Source organism: Pomacea canaliculata, linkage group LG2 (assembly GCF_003073045.1).
Source record: "Pomacea canaliculata isolate SZHN2017 linkage group LG2, ASM307304v1, whole genome shotgun sequence".
NCBI lineage: Eukaryota > Metazoa > Mollusca > Gastropoda > Architaenioglossa > Ampullariidae > Pomacea > Pomacea canaliculata.
In genome coordinates, this window is record NC_037591.1 from 27,462,073 (window position 1) to 27,478,849 (window position 16,777).

General features: G+C 38.2%; 1 protein-coding gene across 1 annotated transcript; it reads right to left on the reverse strand.

The window, feature by feature from the left end:
* Nucleotides 1–580: 580 nt before the first annotated feature.
* Nucleotides 581–5,863, reverse strand: LOC112556920 (signal recognition particle receptor subunit beta-like). Its single transcript, XM_025226371.1, has 7 exons — nt 5,706–5,863; nt 5,012–5,106; nt 4,465–4,542; nt 3,847–3,926; nt 3,232–3,291; nt 2,875–3,006; nt 581–2,572 (listed from the first exon to the last, which is right to left on the reverse strand). Exons 1-7 carry the CDS (start codon nt 5,842–5,844, stop codon nt 2,359–2,361), a joined length of 798 nt encoding a protein of 265 aa, XP_025082156.1. The 5' UTR covers nt 5,845–5,863; the 3' UTR covers nt 581–2,358.
* Nucleotides 5,864–16,777: the final 10,914 nt, after the last annotated feature.

A 16,777-nucleotide genomic window follows, 5' to 3' on the forward strand; every position in this document is an offset into this window, starting at 1 on the left:
GCGATTGCATAGGGGCGAGCCAGCTACTGTTTTTTCAAGTGTCTGCATCTCCTCTTTTTTCTGCTTCACTCAGGTTTTGTTTTCTTCTGCGATTAAAAACCATGTGGCTGGTTTTTTTTCTTTATACTGTAAAAACAAAATTCACGATGTGCTGTGTCCCAGAAAAATTCAACAATTCAGCAATGAAAGTACATGCACTGAAACATTTCACATATTTCATAGAGACGCCTGGGGACAGATTTTTCTTAAAACACTTTCAAAAAAAAAAAAAAAAAAAGGTGCACTAAATGTGATAGTCTTAGCTCATCATAAAGGAACACGAAGGGACCCAGTTTGGGTAGACTTACGCTAGTAGTGTCAGTCATGCGCCCGTGTCTCTGCTCCTAACAAATAATCTAGTAAATTAAAAGTAGAATATCAAAGACAGTCACTCTTCTTATAGCTATTGCAGTTAGAGAAACACGCTACCAACTGTTTCTTTGACGATCTGATTACAGGGAGTGACACGTGGGACAACCATGTATCCCCCCTTAACGGTGTGTTGATATATCTGCGAACACCTACACCATCGAAGATTCACTCCATCAACAGATATTTTATTTAGGACATCAGAGAGGACAAGGAGTCATGACTCCAGACCGTGTTCTCTTCCAAAAGATCTTAGACATTAAGACTTCAGAGAGAAAGCTCGCTGTTCGCACTCACTGGGTACTATAGGCGTTCCATTGCCAATTTCTCTAAAACAATGACATCTATATCAGATCTGATTAAAGGAGACAGTTCTCATTCTACACACTGGACTACAGAGTGCCAATCTGCACTGGAGAAAATTCAAAATGTTTTCATTTGCCCCATCCTGAAGTTACCGAACTTTTTACTACTGTTTATCCTACAGATGCTAGCGCAGTGAGACTGGGTGCTGTGCTATTACACACGAAGACAGCTTTCATACCTGATGTGCATATAAGCTGAATGTTGCTGGAGAGAGAAACCCGGTACAGCACTGTAGAAAGTCTTTAGCGATGATGTGGGCTGTCCTCAAACTCTCAATATCAAGCAATGCGTCTTTTTCACTGATCACAAACCCCTCAAATCCCTTATAAGAATGATGAGGTGGGTTACAGGAATTGCAATTTTTTTTTTAAATCTATTAAGGGTACGAATAACAGAATAGCTGAAGCACTATCACAATGTGTGTCAAGCAATTCCATAGCAGATGAAAAATGACACTTTATGTGAAATGTGATAGACAGTTGTAATATCATTAAGAAAACTGTGAACATTTGGTGGGTTTTCTTTCTTGACAAGCCAGTCTGCACAACATCAATTCCTCTCTTCAGAGGCCATCAACATTTTTGTTTGCAAACAAGATTTTTATCATATTTTTCTAGATGAAAAAACTATGAGCTTCTTCGTGTCTTTTATATCCAAAAAAAAGCAGCAAGTAGCAGCTATCTTTGATAAAAAGAAAAAAATGTTGTATATCTACATTGTCATGTATACATGATTCTCAAATCTGCTGTCAATTAAAGCTTTCTCAATGGATGGTACTTAAAATAGCTGCTGTAAGATGATGCAAAGATTGTACTTGGATGCTCTCCCCTTAGCCACATAAACTCGTCTTTTTAAAACAAAATAGAATGCAAGATGCACCTATAGGTACATAACATTTTTTTTATACAGAGATTGACTACAGAGCTGTGTTCCACTAAACAAAATGCATCATTAAAATATATATATACAGCAATCATGAAGCATATTTTAAAATCCAGCACCTGCACTTCTTTTAAATATTTTAATGTTGAGTATTGATCACTAGCAGCAAGAAGATGTGTCTAACCTGTATACTTCATAACATATTTTAACCAGCATTTTCTCAATTTGAAGACCTGCCCTCCTTCATAATGACTTACTATAACACAGCAATAAAGTCACTAGGAGCTAATAGACAAATTCTCTCCCTATATATATATCTTTTAAAGTTCTCTTTCTAGAGTAAATGCTGTTTATCCTAGCTGGAATTACAGAAACAGGCTTTTGAATTTTGAGTGGATTTGGCACAAATTCTGTTGTCTTCTTTTTTATTTTCAAACACCGAACAGGCAGAACCTTACATCAAAACAAAAATTATGGTATTTTTCAAAAAATGCAGAAACTAAGATATAATTAATATAGCCAAAATACAAAAATGCATTCAAACCAAAAACACCCAAATAATTAAGATAAGACAAAAGAAAACGTTCTTAAATCACTTTTACAAATTCAAAACAAAAATGCAGTGTCTGACATGTATGGCATCCTTCCAGGTTTCTTTCGCCAAATCAAACAATGAAACAGCTTTTCTCAATCTGAAAAAATTTAGGCAACACGTGCAATCCATTCCAGCACACACTCAGTGTCTCCATTAGATTCTTCACTTTTGCCACGAGCACTGCACTCAACAAATTCAACTTGAAAGGATTTGAGATCTGCAAACTCAAAATCCTTGTTGTGTCGCCCAAGATATACATTATTATTTGCTGAGTTGTCAGTACCTTGCAGGGCTGCTCCTCTGGTCATACGCAGTGTGTTCCTGAAAAGGAAAAAACTGATCATAACAAAAGAAATATAAACATACTTTTTAAAATTAAGAATTCAAACATGCAAGCAGCACTAAATGTGCTCACAAGCACCTCAAAAAATGTATGACCAAATATATGGTGGTAGTAAATTGACTGTTAAGAAAATATTAGTGTGAATGCCTCCCTTAGATATCAGTGAAAGGTGGATCAAGTAATTTGAAGAATGCAACAACAATGCTAATTACACAAATTCCTCTGCAACAGGAACCAATGATACATTTTAACTGGCACTTTGGTAAATGATGCAACTTACAACTCTTTCTCCAGCAAGCTCTTAATAACAGTGGCTCCTTTGCAGAGGGTCAGATCCTGCTTATTGCAAGCAACTAAGACTGGTGGAGAATTCTTTGATATCACATTGTCGGTAAGGATGGTGTAAAGATATCTGTAAACAAAAATTTACATGACAGTCTTTGCAATACATGACACACTATTTTTTAGATTTTTTATTGATGATTGTAATCCTTGCAAAGTTACTCTTAAATCTGTAAGTGAAAATTTACATGGCATGGGCAGCTTCAGCTGCTTTGTTATTATGTCCAATGTCTTTATGATACTCAATGTAATTTTTTTTATTCCTTATTACAACATTCTTACAACATTTACTTACTCAGCGACTTCTTTGATATCTTTCTGCACAGCCCCACTGTCCACCATGAAGATGATACCCCTGAGATACACAATAAAGTAAAATGGTTCAAGATATAAAACTGAAACAAACACGTGGACTGATGAACATGATATGTTATCAGTGTTACTTGTCTTATTAAATTATAAGCTTGGATACAAGGTCTTGGGTTAGGGTTAGCTACCGTTAAGATGACTGTATATTAAATTTACGTTGTGCAGTTATTTTCAAACATAATGTGCTCTTCCTTAATATTTGCATCTCTTTATGTCTCTAGCAAATGACAAACTGAAATATTTTATTTCTGGATAGTGACTGCTGAAGGACAGGCTTGAGCAAAACAACAGACCTTGTTACAGTTTAACATACTAACATATCTCTTTATAAAGGCTGAAGTCTCCTGCAGCATCTAAAATTATACATGTAGCTGAAACAGAAGGCACTGTAAAGAAAAGGAAATTTACTGTAAGAACACTGAAACTTCAGTATCATCCCAAAGGATTCTTTAGATTTCTACAAAAGGTCATGATTGTAACCTGTATGATTGTTTCTGCAGCCCCTGAAATTGAGTAGCTTCCCCTATGAACATTCACTCACCTGGCCAATCCCTTGTGTTCATCTAAATTCTGTGATCTCAAACGCTCATGACCAGGTAGGTCCACCACTGGGATGCTCTTCTATAGAATTAAAAGAAAAGAAAATTTCAGAAAATAAGTGCATTATTTTGTGTGGGTCATGTCCAGTCAATGTGGGTGTGGTGATCGGAAATTGTACTTGAGAAATTTACAGGGTTGTATAACCCTATAACCAACAGTGTATTTTGTCAAATAATTGATGCCATCATCACGTCAAATTCCTTTTGTACTATCATTTGTTCAAATAAATGAATTTTTATCTTAACTTATACTTTAGTCCTGTTCTTGACAATAACAACCACAATTACAAACACCATATCAAAATATATTTTAAATTATGACCCCAAGAAATTCTTCAAAGATGTACTTTAGGACTCAATTCGAGGTTTGCAGTGATCTTGGAAAATATTATTTCCATTCTCATTACATAATATCATATATCAAAATATCTTTAGAATAACTGTACTTTGTCTATTTACTTTAAGTCACATTCACATCTTTAGACAAAATTATATGCTTCTGATAACATTACTCTTGGGATGTAGATTTTCAGTAAATTTACCACTTAAAAAATACTTACATTTTTCTCAGGTATTTTCAAAGTACCACTGTTCACTTTAATAGAAGTGAAGGTTGTCTTGAAGCTCTTGTATACCAGCTTGCAACAACACACACACACACAATATCACAGACATCACTATAGGTTAGTAACATTTCAAACAAATGCAAAACATTTGCTGTTTAAAGATGCATTTTTAGCAAGTTTTTTCATTGTCAATTCTGGGTAAAATATAGAGCAAGAACCCAATGCAGAAACAGTAGTCAACAGACGATGAGAAGAATAATAAAAAAAAAATTAAACATTTTCAGGAAAACAACTGAAAAATCAATACAGTGTGATGAGTGAGAAATAAATGGTACTTTATCAGTATTGTGTCATGTCAAAATAGGTGCATTTCCAAACAAAGCCAAGCCAAATGTGATTTACCGTTCTCTTTAGCATATGTGTTTCTCTTATATCCCTCCACAAACAGAACCTATATACTTTTAAGTATTATACTGTAGAGCTTTAAATTTACTTGTTTGTCTTACGTTAAAACTGTTTCTTAAACAAGTTGGATATCTACCCTCGAAAACAGTAATGTCTTTCCTGAATCACATATTCCAGTCAGTAGAATTCCTTGCCGTTTGCTTCCTTTCTGTCCTCTAATGGTTAGAAAGACTATAAATAAAGAAAATAATAAGAAAATAAAGAATTTATTTTATACTGATCTAAGATGTGGCATAACTATATGTATCACTTATCTTTCCATCTTATTCTTATAGACTGAATATCTTGTAAAAGACTAGTAACTGACCTTAGTCATTATCTACTAAGTAACTTTCCAATCTGGGACATCATTACCCTCATTTAATCTCTTTGGGTGTAAACTATGCAGTCAATGGAATTATTAAAACAGTAATGATATTCATTTTAAAATCTTAGTAAATAATATTTTCTAAGTAGTTTCTAAGGACATATAAATTACATAGAAAAATTTACTTTTGCATTGGTTTTTTAACAGCATTTCTCCTGAAAATTTACTTTATAAAACACATTTAAAAACTGTTATTTAAACCTTAAAAAGACTTAGTTTATATATATATATTAAAATTCTTCTAACTTTACTGCTACTGAAATAGAATTCGTGAGCTTATATTCTTTGCACAGTGTCTGAAAGGGAATTCTTGAATTGATATTGGTATAACACTACAGACAGCAATTTTTTTCACATTACAGTTATTTTATTCTGATTAACAAAGTGAATGAAAAAGACAAACCAATTGTCAAAAAAACTACGGCTAGAGATACTAGCACTCCGATGACAGTAGGGTCTCCATTTTTCAGACCGGTAGAAACATATGCCACCAACTCATGCAGCTGCTCTGGAACGGCCATGTTGTCGATAGACAGCCACATCCGTCAAGACCCGCTACTCTTACGTAGTCTCGCTGAATAACGTACCCTGATATCTACATCGTCATAGATAGAAGGTACCGTTTCCTACATAAAAATCGAATATTTTTTTCAACTTTTCAAAAGTATTGCAACATACGCACAAAATTGCGAGCGAGCACACACACTAACCTAACACACAGAAAAAAAAAAAACGTTATTGAGGTGTCGTCTGCTACATCAACTGTGTGATATGCAGTTCTCTCCCTTACACAAGTACACCTTAGCTCAACCCAAACCGAACAAATAAATAAAACAGAGCATTAAGTGTACATAACAGGATAAAACTACAATGTTTTAAAACTGCTATATATTCTTTCATTATTTTCGACAGTCCAGGGATGTAAATATGACTCTATGTGTTTGCGTAGCCACTTTGACGAAAGGGTTGATGGGATACAAATTTCAACGGAAATCAAATGTTAGATTTGCTCAACATCCATCTCCTCGAAACAATGGACAATTTAATAATAGTCCGGCTTTCTAGCTGGATGCTCCCAAGCAAAAGGAAAGACTTAAAGACGTACTGTCTGTGAGTTATACTTTTTTTTTTCTTTCGTATGTTCGTAGTTTCAAAAACCACTATACAATATTACCCCTGCATTTGTGCTCCCAGTAGAACCGAAGATACTATAGTATTGATTTTTTAAATAGCATTTTAGGACCTTGATTGAATTATCAAGGCCACATCTTAGAGAATATTCTTACCTTCCTCTCCTATTTCTGTCGCTTTCTCTTTGTTTGTCACTCGCTTTGTATGATGCTATTTAATTAAAATAATAAGCAGTAAGCACTGTATTAGCTTTCGGAAAATCATGCAATGGTTCAGTTTCAGGACCTACCTGTGACTTATTAATTAGCACGGTCCTTTGAATCCTGACTTAAATGCATACTTATATGACAATTGACACGTACATGAAAACCCCGAGTTCAAAATATAATTAAGGTATTAAAGGTATTTAATTATAATTCACTCTTTTTCATTTATCTTTTCTCTCCTATAGGGAGTATACTCCCATATAAAATTAACATATTTATTAAATATTTGTAAGAATGTTGAGAAATTATTATGATCCTTTATTACACATTATTATTATTGATATAATATTTTGCTTACGTTCGCATATTTGGTGACGGGTACAGATCGAAGTGTGAACGTATGTTCACTATTGAATGGAGGTTCATAATGATTGGGTTCTTTTAATATTCATATACACGATATACAGGAGTGAGCGCGCGCGCGTGTGTGTATGTGAGAGAGAATAAGGGGGGGGGAGGAGAAAGCATATATATGTGGTTGGGCGTGTGTGTAAGTCCAGACATACAGACGTATAGAGAAGGTTGTCTTATGTTTGTGTTTTATTTCTAACAAAACTATGAAAACTAGATGTGAACATATAACTGGTACAGTTCTTAATTGAACCTATTTGCTTTCCATAATAGATAAAATTCCTTTGAAAAAAAAAAAACCCTTACTATCCTTGCCGTTTATATCGATTTTCGTCCTTCGTCTACAAACAGATATTTTTGGTTGACATGCATGGTCGCTTTGATTCGTTCGTGGGACAAAAGGTTACCCTGCTGAACTGACTCAATTTAATCCCTGCTAATGTGGAAAGAATGTCACATGGGCTTCATGTTCTGAACAGAACATTTTTCTGGTATTCTTGAAAACGTCTGTCTTTGTCAGGTGTGTCAGCAGTCGTCGTTGACGTTCATACTACCTGGAGCGAAGAAAACATTCTTCCTACAAGTGGCTCTAAAATATTCGTAGGAGTAAGATCACAGACCTCCCGTCCGACAGTGGGAGGGTCGGAGATGGGGACGTGGGGGTGGGGGTGGTGTGCAAGCTCATGCTTTCCATTTACTGACAATCACATCACATTACAGCTGCAAAAGTTCCCGTGAGAAATTAATCCCGTGACAAACAGTTTGTGCTGTTACATCCCGGCGCATCACTGGGCACCCCGGCTAGTGCTAAATGAACAGTTGTCTGTGCGGAGAAGAGCGATTCTCCTCATATACCCGTTGTCTGCTTCTCGCTTTGGGGTAGCGCTTGTGTGCAGCAAGAGAATGCGCCAGACTTTCAACCAATGAAGCATAAAAGGTCATCGGGGGTTAACATGCTTTTTCTATTGTTGCCACATTCATGGGAAAGGGAATCGATTCAGTCATATATATAAGAGAGCGCATCTATTTGAATGTTTGGTGGGAATCAATCCGCCTAGGCTTGTTAGGGGAAATAATTTGCGAAAGTGTTTCGAAATCAATTCGGCTTACAAGAGACTGCCCCTTACCCCCTGCGGCCCACGTGATAAATATCTCCCTTCAGCTATCAATTACATGTGCCTCTGTCAGACACGGGCGACAGATTTCCGAGTTGTTCGCTCGGGGTGTACGAGGCGTTGTCTGCCCCCTGTTTGCCATCATCGAAGCGCACGGGCACTGCAGCGCGAGATTAATGACGTTGATAAAAGAACGTTGATGCTCTTCCAATGATATGCACTTCAACGGGAAGATGAAGTGTTTGGATGCTTACCTTGGAATTTCCCATATGTTGTCAGTGTTTTCGAGAGCTTGTATATCTGGATCACATGTAATGTAGTACCACGGGATCTATTCGGAACAATACATTTAAAACCTGAGAGGATAATATGAGTGGCATTATGTAAATCAAGCACTAAACTACGTTTATGAAAGCGCGTAAGAAAAAGAGAAGAAAAGTTAGTAGACAAGAGTACTGTAAAGTATGTCATACATGTTCTGTTTTTTATTTGCGTTTTCATAATAAAACCGCATGTTTTGATCTTTATCAGTGAAGAGTACAAGATATACCAGTATCGATCTGTGCATAACAATTAAAACCTTATATAAACAAACAAAAAAGGGGGGAAAACAGTCTTTAGATCCCCAACATACTCCACCTGTCACAGCTGACGGCTGTTGTCTACTTCAATCGATGCAGCTAATTGATGGGGCGAGGCCTAGCAAAACGCCCTGAAATAGCTGGCGGCAAGACTATGTGCATTCCACGAACAAATATAGCGGCTTTTTCTGGATTAAACCTATTATCACATCTGTTTTTATTATTTCAACCAGCTCTACATCTGTTCCTAATCTTAAAATCCTTTTGTTTGCATTTATAAATTTACAGGATTCTGTCTTTTTTTTTTTATTTTTTGAGGAGAGAAGTACGGGTAAACGGTCATCTGTTAAGGAGTGACGACATCTTTGACTCTTCCCAACGTTATAGCGGTTGAAATAAAATTAACACAATAAAGAAAACACATTGCAATCAGAAAAAAACGAACATTTGCCCACACCCCCACTCTAAGATGAAAAAACAAAAACTACTGCTGGAATCAGAAATGGAGATGAATAAAGAGAGTCAAGTCTGGAACATTATTTTCGATGGTGACGAGTGTTAGATAAATGACAGTCGCCAAAAGATGCTATAAGGAGCGAGAAAATTGTTTCTCTTGTAGTTTATGTACACATAGAAAGTGTTATTAAGCAGGTTTCTGGCACTAGACTGTATCTCCAAAAACGATGCCATTTAAAGTTCTCTCTGTCACTAAGATGCAGCTGAATGCAGGAGACGCTAAACATATCGCTGGAACTGGTGCTAAATAAATAATGGCCTCGACCTTCTAGCATGTTACTAAAACGGTTGCCTTCATCTGACTTTATATTCTGTATTTCGAAAATGAATAAGTATTTTTCACACAAGGTTTGTTTTTCAAGCTGTTTTATTTTTTAGCTGTAATGTTGACCGATAGCCGACCTTTGAAGGCGACATCTGGGGGGATTTGCTGACTTCGCTCTCCTGAGCCATATGATTTGATTAAAGGCACTACTTACCGACGCGGAAGGTCCTGTTTTTATTAAAGCATCACGCATTTTAATCATCCTGTGCTATTTGGAAAATCCTTGTTTTTATTAATATTAAGGGAGATTTTAATCAACATGTCTCATTCGCCTTTATGCTACACACGGGTCTGTTACCCCTCACCCCCCAAAAAAAGAAATTCCACTAATTCCACAAAAAGTCTCCCTTCTGAGTCGCTAAAACTTCTTGCGCACTTCACGCTGTGACAACACGTGTGGACTGTGTGGAAAGGCTGCACATTGTTTTATATTGGTCAACCTGTCTCGCATAATGTGCGTCTGTGCCTCTCTCTCACACACACACACAAAATACACAACTCTCGGACAGTCTTTTGACGACACTTCCATGGTTCTTGTCCAGCCCAAAGACAGGTAGTACAGCATCCTGTACATCTTAAAATGGATGCGACTGACGCGCTTAGAAACTTGGCTGAAAAATGCGGCTAACAACTGCAAACCAGACATCTCCTGATGATTGTCAGTGATGGAGTACAGTGGATGAGAAACTAGTGTGTATGCTCCCTCTGTATTTCCCTGTACACAACGTCGTGCAAGATTGGAAATTGTCTCACAGACTGGCCAATCTAAGTTGTTTTTTTTTAGCCATTTCACATTAGGGGTGCATTCCCCTCCCTCGTCCACACCCCACACCCCACCTTTACCCTCTCAAAACCCGCTGCACACTTACCTCTAGCTAACACGGACAGATTCTTTAAACTCTCTCGAAGAAAGTTATCTAGGAAAGGTCGTGTTGTTAGAAGACTCGAGGATTCTGTTGGTCGATGTTATGGGTCCCCGAGCATTACTGTTTCTTTAGCAGTCGAGTGGTGGAGGCGATGAGTGGGGAAAGAACTTCCACGTTTGCCGAAAGCCTCTTTCTATTGGCTGGGGAAAGGGTGACCTCACCGACATGCCCCTTCGTCTGTAAGAGGCCGCCCTCTTCTACCCACTTCGCTCCGCCCCTTCAGTGCACGCGTGGCAGACGACAGAGCAGTTGTTGGCAAGCCTGTTGGGATCGATTACATGGCCTGATCACAGAGCATGCCAGTGTAGAGTGGAGAGAACTGGATGACTCTTCTGAACTTTGTCGCGCCACGACAGCTCGAAGATTTGCGATTGGCCAAGTGCTGCACAATGTGGAAAAAGAGGACCAAAAAAAAAAAAAAAAAAAAAATTAATCTTATATACTCCATTGTAGTAAGGGCATTCGGTTCAAGGCAAAACTCCCAACCCATCGGCTCTTAGGCCGTGATTGATAAAACGGTGTCTACAATAAATGTTCCATTCTTATTCATATGCATAGAACATTAAAATATGCTTATAAGTAATCGCGTCCGCCAACACGTCAGGCTTATAAAAGCGCAAGGAGATTATCATTTTAAAAATTACTTTAATAATAATAATAAAAAAAAAAAACAAACCACTCATAGCTGAAGCGAAATGGCTGCCAGAGTTCAGCAAAATAATGGCTTCTCCTAGGGTTGCATACACGTTTTCATGGCTTCACTAGCATTCAGAAAACGCTCGTAATTTTTTGTAAATAATTACTTGCTTTCTGATAAGTTTAAGAATGAAAATCGAGATTTGACTACTCGTGCAATCCACGCCTAGTCATTAGTAAAGTACTAAACTTTAGTTTTCTTTGCCAGTCTCTTCAGCAAAGAGGCAATGTCTAGGCTGGCGACAGGCGAGATCTTCATGCTGGTGGGGAAGGGGGGATGACAGATACAGATAGACAACCAAGAAGTGAGAGAGAGAGAATAAAAAAAAAAAAAAAAAAAAAACCCGAAGAAATTATAAAAGAGAAGAAATATTGTGGAGAGTACAATGCTTTTTCTTTCGTCTTTGTAGTTAGTTTTAAATCTTTAATGCCGAAGATATAGTCTTGTTTGTCCAGACGATAATCATGCTGAGTGAAGAGAGCACTGCCGTTCGAACCTTGTGGCGCGCCGATTCGATACCCGTATCGCGCAGCGAAGTTTCCCCTGTCGAACTAGCTGGCGGAAATGTGAAACTGACTCTATAGAGGCTTGGAAAAGCTAAAGCAGCGAGGTAGAGGAGACAGATACCGCCCTCACTAAAGGGTTAATGCGAGAAAGTGGTCTTTAACACCTCACCTCCTGAGGACCTAAACATGATAATTATTTACCTTTACCTTACTTCACCACTCACACCGCTAACCATATTCAACTGAAACGCAAATGCCAACGAACACGCTTTTCATTGAGGAACGACAGCTGTCTACATGTTGCTTTTTATTTTTTTAATATTATATTTCGTGCTGGTCATGTAGTGTGAAGAGATTTATTGATGCTAGGAATCGCGTTACCCTTGTGCACATCTGTGCTTCAGATTAAAATATAACGCCATTGTTCAAAGAGTGCCAAAGTATGTTGCTGTCCCAGCCAAAGGACAGCATGCACCGAGACTGTCGCATTGCCATGCATGACACCAGCAAATAAGAATAAAACTTATCGCCGATTTAAACGTTTTTCTTGTACTGCCTAAATGTTACCAAGCTTCGCCAGTCTTTGTCAGCCTTCATCAGCATATACCGTTCTCTTCCCAGCCTATGCCAACGCTCACCATCCTTTGCCAACGTCGTTGGCAATGTTCAGCAACCTTTGCCAGTGGTTGCCAGTGTCGTCAGCGCGCCACTTCAGTCTCTCGTCGAGTCAATTGCCAGCTTTCTGTATGAATGTGTGCGCTGTGCTTAGCCTAGTAAGGCATTTGAAAAGACGCATTATATCCTCAACTGCGGCCCTTAACTTACCGTGAAATTTGTGATTCCGCTAGAAAATGACACTACATGCTTAGGCAGCCATTCTGGGCGACGACATAAGCGGCTTTGTCGGCGACAGGAGGGATTACTCCCGCCCGACTGCTGCTCACGCCGGTGAAAAAAAAATCAGCTCTACAAATGTAATTTCTTCTGGATGTCGTTATTAACTTGGCTTTCTTCCTGTCCTTGGGCCTTCAAAATATAGGTGCTTTGTCCGCAGGTCGTCTGCAGGAGTACTCATGCTGAGCCCAGTGATGACGCAGAGGAGACTCCCCAACAATGGGGCACAATAGATGCTCCCTGTCGACCGTCGGCCGCCATTTTGTTTTTGGCGCCACGCTGACTTGTTCGGGCGTGTCTTAGGAAGGAGTCGAAATGGAAACTAAGAAACCATTTAACTCGGGAAGGCGGTGTAAATTGATTATATTCTTGAGCTCATGCTCAAATGGTACATTCATTTTTATATTTTTTTCTTGTCGGACAAGAGAAGGCATACTTTCCATTTTGCATTGCTATGGCGGTTTTCTAAGCTTTGGTTTTGTTGCCGTCCGTGCAAGTAGGTGCCAAGGTGTCTGACGAGTGTGTTCAGTCAGACCGATTTAAACAGTGCAGATTTACTCTCTGCATGATTTAATGGAATTCAGAGAACCTTTCCCCCCACAACGAGATACGACACTATGTGGAAAAGTTTGATTAGTCGGCTGCTCGCTCAGGTCAAAGCGAATACCTCACTGGCGACAACAATAAAACTCTAATCATATCTGACCATGTCACTGTGGACGAGTCGGCCTAAGTTACTGTACTGCTGAGCAATGACATGCCAAGTGTATGAAATATTTTTACGATTACATTTTTTTAACAAATATTTTTATGAGTGCTGCCAATCTCGATGCTAGAAGTTATCTGAAATATTCGTACTTAGTATCAATACTGAAAATATCGCTAGAGAAAAACATCCGCGATGTCTCAAAACAAAACAGATTAAATCACTTAATTTATAAAATATTTTGAAAGGTTTGTTTTGTATTCAACAGCACATTAACATAGAAATAGTGAATATTAGAAAATACCTTGACACATACGAAAAAGAGTATTAAATGTACTTTGTGGTCAGTTCGCCATCATTTTATTTAATTTAACATTTTTAGGGCTGTCTTAAAGCTATATTCTCATGCCTATTATATATTAGTTTTTTTTAAGTTGCAGCACATTTAAATACTTTAACTAAAAACGTGAACAGTGATTATCCAGTAGGAACTATAATTTGACAAAGTGATTAGTATTGACTTAATTTTCTCGAAACAGTTTTATCAGATCGTTTTGGTATGTCAAAATAATTAATAATCCTAACATTATAAGTAATTAATCTTCTTAATTTTATAAGTAATAAATTTGGTTAAGAAATTAACATGTTCTCTGTCACTCATTTCCTCTTATCTTTATTAAATACATGCGCTCATGCCAGCGAGTGAACGGAGACACTCTTAGAGGGCACGGTATGAATGGCAAGTCGATCTACTATCAGTTAGCAGTGTTTATTATCTTTATGTAAGCAATATATTTATTGCATAAGAATATTACACCTAAAAATCATCTGTACAATATTCACTCGTCGCATTTGGTTAATAGGTTTGATTTTTAATTTGTAACAGTTGCCCCACACATTGTATCTTTGAGGGAAGAAACTCGCATCTGTATTGAAGATGTCCAGATAAATAAAACACAATTTTCAAATCTAAAAATTAGAATAAAGTTACACTTTGATGCTATCATATTTATATCATATGTATGCTATTATATTTCTACGAATTTATATTGTAAACGATATGTCAGTTACAATTAATGAATATAAAGGAACTGTATGACTATTTAATTACAATTGGCGAAAGAAGAATGGTTGCGGGAAATAAGAATAATATAAGAATTATATTTATCATTGCAATGGATGGCTTTTGCTCTCACTCTCTATAAACCCGAGACAATAGGTGGCGCTAACAAAGCATCGTGCCTCACATCCCTTACCTGGAACAATAGGAAGCAAAGGTCGCTGCAAACAAACGAGCCTTGACCCCGAAGGTCACCCAGCACATACACGCAAAATCACACGAGAGCACCGCAATGCCTTTAATCATATTTTCATCTGCTGTTTATCTGCTATATAAGCTTTACTTTTCAAAGTTAATAATGGAATGAGTCAGAATACTGCTAAGAAAAAAAAAAAAAAAACCTCGATCATGCAGCTTAAAACATTTATAGGCAAAATAAAACAAAACGTGTGAGCTGTTAATACTCGGTGAACTCTGTCAGCACCTTAGATTTAAATGTAAATTTGTAACATCTAAATTAGAAATAGTGGGTGGGTACAACAAAAAGTTAGTCTGTTTTTTGTTCAAAACTTGGAAACATAAGACTTTTATTTTTCTGTTCATCTTTTATTGATTGCAGTTGTAAGATTTTCAGGTTTCTGTTCTTATTTTATTAATTTGTAATTGTAGTGCTGGACTTTCAGCTATCACTTTTGATGCAAAACATAGTGAAGCTATTGTGAAACTCATCGAGCTTAATCTTAACTCTTTGCACTGAACTCGTCTGGTTCATAAATTGTCGGGTAACCAAGTAACTTTGACCTGGAGGCTGTCGAGCGTTAAGGTACTGGTTATATTTTTTGTCATATGAACTTTTCCACAACACCTTTTGCTTAAAACAACAGTTTTACGTAACACGTGACCTCACAAGCCAAAAAAGCTACCAAAAATAATCTGGCAAACAAGGTGGACTAGGTGTTGGGCCACTTTTTCTCATCTGTCGATGAAAGAAATCTGAAGAAAATTACTATAACGAGTGCTTTGACAGTTTTATCACCATAGGAAAATTCGGTAAACATTTTAGACTTGACAACCTGTGTGATGAGTTTTCATTTTTTTTATTTGAAAACTAATGGACTTTACTGTAAAAACTCTTCAGAAGGATACATCACTATAGGCCGTAGTTAGAAACAATAGGTGCAATTATTTTCCACCGTGTTTGCTTTGCTACAACTCTTCTGTTTACATGATCGGGCGTTTTGAGTATCTTAATTTCTGGCTTGGGGTAAAATACCAATCTATCTCCATTTCCTGCAACTATTCCAGTTGTCGCTGCTTCATGACTGCGGTCCCACAGGTTATATTGGGGGAGTTAACCACTGGCTTCGTTATACAAACAACAGTCAGTTTGGTACCCTTGTGCTGCTGCATACTACCCTGAATTGACTGGACTGTGGAGGGGGCACATGACCGTAGAGGTTTGGTAAAAGTAAGACAGCGATGAGATTAGACAGGCACCACCTTCACAAATAAAATTTGATAAGTGATTTAACACCTCGCCCTCCTACAGCCGTATCCGACACTCCTTTATCATGTGTAACATACCCATGTAAACAGGTTAAGCATAAAGTAGATTCCATGACGAACATTTTGCTGGTCGTGACAAGTTGGTCTTCCTGTCACTTAACATTCGTCTATCTTCTTGTAATGGCCTGAAAAACAAAGTGGGGAGGGATCAACAGGAATGGTTGGGTCGAGAGAGCCAAGAGTCATTAAAGCAATTCGTCTTCTGCAAGGAAACTGTTTTAATAAGCTGTTTTTACATCCTCAAAACAAAAGTGCGTGGTCAGCTTGAACGGTCAGCATCCGTCGCAGCTGCCGCAACCGACAGGGATGATTTTACATAAACTCATCATCATCATCATCTGGCAATGGAACACACGATCATCATCTTCTTCTTGTTCTAATCAAAGTCCAGCTAGTCCACTTTCTCTTTGCCTCCAGGATAATGACAACACGAGGTAGGTGAGGCCGCAGTTGTGTCGCCAGGCTGTTGAAATCATTCATGCGCAACGACAAGGCTACGACAAACACGTGACGCTTAGCCAACCGTCAGCTTTCATGCCTCCTTCGTCCCCTCCGCCCCGTCTGCCGTCACAGTGAGCAACTAAGCTGCGTGCGACAAAGTGGGGACAAGGGTAGAGGAGAGGGGAGGACGAACCGTGGCGAAGAAAGGACCGCTGTGTTGTGGCTGGAGTGGTGGGTGGGTACCGGTGAAGGGAGGGGGAAGGGAGGCGGAGAAAGAGGGAGGCCGACAAGCCAACGACATGCACAGGACCGCGGAAGAAGTGCGAGAAATCGCTGGCGTTCTCGTCGAGCAGTTCTGACGCTGTCGCTTCGACACAGGCGGATAGACATCGCT